The sequence below is a fragment of the Sus scrofa genome, chromosome 5 (assembly GCF_054392235.1).
Source record: "Sus scrofa isolate SSC_HxYL_T2T_F1_AM1 chromosome 5, Sscrofa_HxYL_maternal_Yorkshire_Landrace_v2.0, whole genome shotgun sequence".
Lineage (NCBI taxonomy): Eukaryota > Metazoa > Chordata > Mammalia > Artiodactyla > Suidae > Sus > Sus scrofa.
This window is the reverse complement of record NC_139387.1, coordinates 81,859,452-81,866,328: the sequence shown is the minus strand read 5'-3', so window position 1 is coordinate 81,866,328 and position 6,877 is coordinate 81,859,452. Positions and strand designations below refer to the sequence as shown.

Genomic DNA, 6,877 nt, shown 5'->3' with positions numbered 1-6,877 from the left:
TGCTCCTTTAAATACGCCCCTGTCGGAGGCGAAATAGTTTAAAGCTTCCGGGCATGCGCACAGCGCTGTGCCGAAGAATGCCTCCTCCTGGATGTGAGGTAGACCGGGTCGAGCTTCTTGCGCCACGTGGGACTTGTGTGTGGAGAGATAAGATTGGCCTTGGGTCCCTGACCCTCTGTCCCCAAGAGGAGGGCGACGGGAGCTAGTATCGCGCCTTGGGATAGGCGGGGGTACGGGGAGGAGAAGCAGCTAGTGGAGCTGCAGGGTGCATCTTGGGTGCCTGTGAACGAGCCTGAAGGCTACGCACCAGGAGATTTTAGTCCTGTGGGTTGGTGACCGAAATAGGAAGTGGGGAGAGGCGGAGCGTTGGCGGTGGAAGAAACTGGAGGCGCTACTGTCTTTTCAAACATCCTCCCAGAATCTGCCCTGGGCCAACAATTGCCCAGCCTTGGATCAGCCAAACTATGCTTTCCCTCTCCACCCTGAACGTCTGTGCCTAACTCCATGTGGGTTCTTTGGCTGCCCTCCAGCACAGTTCCACTCTTGGTTGTCATTCCCTCATCGTTCCCTCTAGTCGTTCTACCAACTGAGAACGTCCTTATTTATATCTTCCTTTTACTGGGTATAGAGTAGATCATTATTCTTCCCAAGGCCAATTCTGCAGGGAGCTCTTGGTCATATCACATTGCTTTCCAGCTCCTCTAACTCTTCATCAGATCTATCTTGCTCAGTCACCTTACTAAAACATCCTTTTGGATTGTGGCATTTTTCTATTCAAGCACCTCTAATGGCCCTCCTTTGACCACTCGGTGGATTCCAAGTCCTTGATAAGGCGTTCAGTGTCTTACCTAGTTTGGCACTAATCCAGCTGTATTTTCCAAAACCGTACTGGAAAACCTTTTCTCCACCTGCTCTGTATCCAACCTGTTCAGTGTTCTCTAACACGTGGCATATTTTGTTTGTGTATCACTTATGTCTCTCCTCTTTTTTGTGGCTTAAACTGTTTTGAAGTCTTGACCACTTCTTGCATTATGCCTTTGCTGATTTCGTAGGCAGAATTTCTTCTTCTTCACTCTTACAGCTGTTATTTTGTACTAGCTGTTTCATTTATTCAACGATCAGTATTTCTTGTGCACCTACTATGTTCTTGACACTGTTCTAATTGTGAGATGATCAGTGAATAAGGCAGACAAGGTTCTTGCCATTAGATAGAAATGGTATGCAGAAAATGCAAGAGGATGTTGTGAAAAAAATAGTGGTTTTCTGGTTCCTTTGAATTATTGATCAGGGGAGACCTCTTTGAGGATGTTATTGGGGAAGGGCTGATTGAATCAGTAGGAGTAGTTAGCACAGAGGAACTGAAGAAGGCCAGTGTAGCTGGAATATGGTAGGCAATTGAGAAAGGGTACAAGATAGACTTAGAGAATAGAGTCCAAAATCTTAGAAGTTTTGGGAAGCCAGGGTAAATTATTTGGATTATATTATAAACATGATTAGAGGATTTTAAACAGGGCTGTGATAAAATTTAATTTAACTTTTAAATCATCTTTCTGAATCCTATGTGGAGAATGGACTATGGTGGACTAGTAGAGTAGAGATTAGAGGCCTTCATGATGTGTAAGAATTTCTGCAATGGAAGTTCTAAAGTAGAGGTGATGAAAGGACAGCAGGAGTCATCAGAGAACCAGATGCCTAAAGGTGATGCAGCTTTTGGTGAAGAGAAAGTCAAAGCTCTGTCCCAGATGAAGTGGAAGTGGTTTGAGGTTGAGATTGAGGAACTGAGAGACTGTGATATTAAATAGATAATCCACATGGATGGTCATGGAGGTCATGCTGGGTAGGAAGACAGTCAGCCAGGTATTAGAGTCATCAGTGACTGAAGAAGAATTGTCTTGGCACCAGACAGAAGCTGACAGCAAATAGTACAGCCTGATTGCATGAACTTCAAGGGAAATGGGATTTGGGGAGGTAGAGGAGGAAATCATGGTTTGGAAGGAGCCGTGGCAAACATAGGAAATATTTACAACCCCCAGGCCCCAAGGTGGGTATGAAAGGAAAGTAGCCCTCACTTGTGAGGACTATAGCAGAAGCAGCATGGGCAAAATAGCCAAGTTTCAGTTAAGGCGAGAAACTGAGGATACTGTGCAAGAAATTAGGGAATAAGGGAAAATAAAATAGATCCTATACAGTCCCTAGGGAATTAGGATATAGAGAATGTGCTGTGATTTCTGCATGGCGTAATAGAAAGGGTGGTGTTGGGGTGGTTTTCTAACTTGGTTCAGATTAGTAGGATACACTGGAGAAATGAGATGAAGGTCCAGGTCAGGATGAGTTAGTTACCTGGAGAGTATGGTTAATGTAAAGAACTGAGTACAGGTCCCCTGGGCATTTTATCTTTCCTAAAACTCCATCTGGTACTGTAGCCACAGGTTCTGTGAAGAATGAGTGACGTTTTCCTCGTAGGACTTTTGTCTGCTGCTTCAAAAAGGTCTGGTCTGTAAAGATTTCTCCTCTCTGATGCTAAACAGAGATGGCTGAAATTTTCGTCTGGGTCAACCTCAAAAGCTTCTATCTGTAAAAGTTTCTCTCTGAGCTTTTAAGAAGGCTTAAGGTCGAGGGGTAATTTAAACCTACCTTGAAGCATAATCACATTGCAAGTTGGTTTTAGAACTTCATTTTGCTATCAGTTTGGACTATTTCATCCTGGCTTCTCCCCATCCCTTCTCCCATCCCTGTCCCTTCACATACAAATGTCTAGCCACAATTTCTCTGGAATTAGGTGGAAATTTTAGGTTTCAGGGATGGAGTTTAAACAAATCATTGTAAGCAGTTGTATAGTCTTGTCTTGTCTTTGTAGGCCTACAAATGGCATTGAACTTGAAATAGACCATTTTAATCCTGGAATTTTAATAGACAGAAGCCTGGAGTGGATGAAGAATCAAGTTGCAGATCACCAGATATACCAGAACAAGTTTGCCTGTTAGTTCATCTTGGTATCGGAGAGTCAAAATACACATGATAGGGAGTTACTGTTGTGGCTCAGCGGTAATGAATCCGACTAGTATCCACGAGGACATGGTTTTGATCCCTGGCCTCGGTCAGCAGATTAAGGATCTAGCATTGCCATGAGCTGTTGTGTAGACTCGGCTCAGATCCGAGTTGCTGTGGCTGTGGTGTAGGCCAGCAGCTACAGCTACAGCTACGATTTGACCCCTAGCCTGGGGACTTCCGAATGCCGGGAGTGTGGCCCTAAAAAACCAAAGGGGAAAAAAAAAAAAAGCCAAAACCAAAAAAACACATGGTATATAGAAATAAATTAGTCATGTCTTTTAAGGGGACTCAGGATTGAAAGGGAGAAAGAAGATTTATCTTAACAAATCCTAAAAACCTATTTCTTTTTTGTTTCCAGAATTTTTCATTCTGGTAATTGACTACTTCTTTGTTTCTTTTGTAGGCATTGTTATTTAAGAATGGAAGAGGACACAGATTTTAGAATCAGGTTTAATTCTTTGTGTTTCATTACTGATCATGTTGGATTTCATGGCACCATAAAAAGCTCACCAAGTGACTTTGTGGTTATTGAGATTGATGAGCAGGGACAACTAGTTAATAAAGCCAGTGATGAACATGTTTACAAGGTTCATAAAGTACTACCTGAGCCAAATAATTTGGCTAAAAAACCAAAACTAGATCTTCAAAATGTATCCTTTGAAGAGAGAAGCAATCAAGAAGTCAAGACTTCAGCTGGGTGCTCGGATGATGACCAAAATTATGAGCCTGCTTCTGAAAAGGCAGATACTATCAAAGATGGAATTTTGAGAGGTGAAAAAGAACATCTTGATGTATTCGGCTCCTTGTTAGATGAAAAAACTAATGAATTACTGAATCAGTATGCCGGTGATATAAAAGAGAAGTGGAATTCTAAAACTGAGCTAATTGGACCATCTCCTGAATTCTCATTAGGTAGAATCCTTGACAAAAACCAGAGGGCTACCCTGCATAGTGCTGTTAGGCAGAAATTTCCTTTTTTAATAACTGTAGGAAAAAACAGTGAAATTGTTGTAAAACCAAATCTTGAGTGTAAAGAACTCTGTCACTTGGTATCTGAAGAAGAAGCATTTGGCTTTTTTAAATATTTGGATGCACGGAAAGAAAATTCCAAATTTACCTTTAAATCTGATACAGACAAAGAGCACAGAAAAGCTGTCCACCATTTTGTCAACAAAAAATTTGGAAATCTTGTGGAAACCAAATCTTTTCCTGAACTGAATTACGGTGCTGATAATCCAAATGTAGTGATTACAGTAAGATTTCGGGAAAAAGCACACAAACACAAGAAAAGGTCTCTTCATGAATGCCCAGAAAGAAAAGTTATACACACAGGTAATTGAATAAATCATTACCATTTTCTTGGATAAATGTAGTGAAAATTGTGTGAAGGTTGAATAATTTCAAATCAATGTAATAGACTTGTTCAGAGAGATGTTGGAAACAATATATGCATCTATTTTTTAATGGAAGTTATAAAGTTTCAAAATACACTAATTGTAAAAATTAACCTTATTGATGAAAGTGTGGTTAACACAGACATTTATTTATTTATTTATTTATTTATTTTGTCTTTTTGTAGCTATTTCTCGGGCCACTCCCGTGGCATATGGAGGTTCCCAGGCTAGGGGTCCAATTGGAGCTGTAGCCACCGGCCTACGCCAGAGCCACAGCAACGCGGGATCCGAGCCGCGTCTGCAACCTACACCACAGCTCACGGCAACGCCGGATCGTTAACCCACTGAGCAAGGGCAGGGACCGAACCCTCAACCTCATGGTTCCTAGTCGGATTCTTTAACCACTGCGCCACGACGGGAACTCCAACACAGACATTTATATTTAACATAGTCACAAATGTATAAGGTTGGAGCAGTAATTTTGTGTTTAATGTCTTAGGGGGAGTAAATCTTTTTTTGGTCGTTCTGAGGCATATGGAGTTCCCTGGCCAGGGATCAGATCACAGCCGCAGTTGTGACCTACGTTGCAGCGGTGGCAACACTGGATCTTAACCCACTGTATTGGGCTGGGGATCAAACCTGCATCCCAGTGCTCCAGAGATGCTGCCAATCCCATTGTGCCACAGTGGGGACTCTTGGGGAGTAAATCTTGTTTTTGTATTTTGAACGTTATCTTAATTATTTGGAGAGAAGTAGAATATGTTTGCTGTGCTTGGGGAAATGAAGAGAATACTTGTAATCTAAAACAACTGGGCCCAAGGGAGGGAACCTGAGTCTTTTCGAGAAGAGGTTTGAGATGCATGCATGCATTATAATCGCCAGAAGGGCTTGTTGAGAGAGATTTCTGACACCTTTTCTCAGAGTTTCTTATTTAGAACATTTGGAGCAGGATTTTCAAACTTCCCAGATGATGCTTTTTCTGCTGGTTTGGGCACCATATTTTGAGAATGACTTTTTAGGGACTGTAGGCATTTCCTAGGGTGGGATGGAAATGATGAAATCTCACTCTACAATTTCAGCCGACCAGATTTCATTGGCCTGTGATAGACTACATGAAGGATGGCACATGATTCAGAGGGTCCTCTTTTATAAGTAAACAGCAAAGATAAAAGCAGCAACCTAGAATTTGGGTTGTACTTTAAAAATGGGTAGTAGTAAAGCCTAATTCACAATGATACTCTTAGGGATTAAGTGAAATAATAAATGCAAATGTTTAGTGCACAACCATTATGCAAATGTTGGTGTCTTCTTGGAAACTTGTCTGGTTGTGTGACTTGCCTTTTCTATGAGAAAGCTGCTAGTATAGGAGTGACACATTAAGCATGCAGTGAATGTTAACAGATAAATGCATTTTGAAGGAAAAACAAAACTAGCTTGAGGGGAGAATTACTGATCAATGGTTTCAGCAGTTGCAGGTTTTGTACTACTTGAAATTCTATTTTATTAATGAACCAAAAGACTGTGAAAACTTTTTATGTATTAGTTTAAATTTTACAAAAACTGAATAATTGGAGAGATATGTATTCAAGGGGGGAACTGATGGTTCAGTAGAGGATAGTATGAAGATACTGGGATACGTATAAATCCAAGAACAAAGAGAAAGATAGAGATAAACTTTGCCTATCCTAGATTTTGCTTAGGCTAGCCTTTTGTAAGAATGAAAACAGCTCATCTATAAGAAAACTTCTTTAATATGTAGACCTAGAAAATAGAACACTTAAAAGAAATGTTTATTTTAATTGTTATAAAATATGCATAACATAAAATTTACCGTTTTAAGTGTACATACAGGTTAATGGCATTAAATACATTCACATTGTTGTACACCGGTCACTACCATCCATCTCTGTAAGCTTTTCATCTCCTCAAACTGAAACTCTGTGTGGACTGAACAGTAACCGTGTACTCTCCCCTCCCCTTAGCCACTGATAAGCTCCATTCTGCTGTCTGTCTCTGAATTTGTCTACTCTAGATGTCTCATATAAGTGGAATCATATGATATTTGTCCTTTTTCTGATTGTCTTATTTCACATAGCTTCTATAAGGTTCATCCATGCTGTGACTATGTTAGAATGTTACTTTTTAAGGCTGAATAATATTCTGTTGTATGTTTATACCACATCCATTCATTTACCAGTGGACATGGTTGCTTCTGTCTTCTGGCTATTGTGAATAATGCTGCTATGAACATGGCTATGAAAATATTTAAGTTCCTGTTTTCAGTTCTTTGGGCTATATACCCCAAAATGGAATGGCTGGATCATAGAGTAATTCTATGTTTAGTTTTTTTGCGGCAGTGCTATTCTTGCACCCACAGCATATGGAGGTTCTCAGCTAAGGATAGAACTGAAGCTACAGCTGCCAGCCTGTGC

At 40.7% G+C, this 6,877-nt stretch overlaps 1 protein-coding gene across 7 annotated transcripts in view; it reads left to right on the top strand.

Annotated features, from left to right (window-relative positions):
- PUS7L (pseudouridine synthase 7 like) overlaps window positions 1-6,877 on the top strand; it is a 32,718-nt gene that overhangs the window by 1,443 nt on the left and 24,398 nt on the right. For 2 of the 7 annotated variants that reach the window (XR_014804023.1, XM_021092565.2), the window contains exons 1-3: window positions 68-98; window positions 2,858-2,979; window positions 3,455-4,383. Coding sequence is in view for 5 of the 7 variants with exons in the window: in XM_021092565.2 (XP_020948224.2) it covers window positions 3,471-4,383 (913 nt within the window). In the remaining 2 variants the exon portion in view is untranslated. Of the gene's footprint in view, window positions 1-67; window positions 1,699-2,857; window positions 2,980-3,454; window positions 4,384-6,877 lie in introns of those variants that run through there. The other 5 variants (XR_014804022.1, XM_001924907.7, XM_084957207.1 and 2 more) reach the window with 4 other exon arrangements.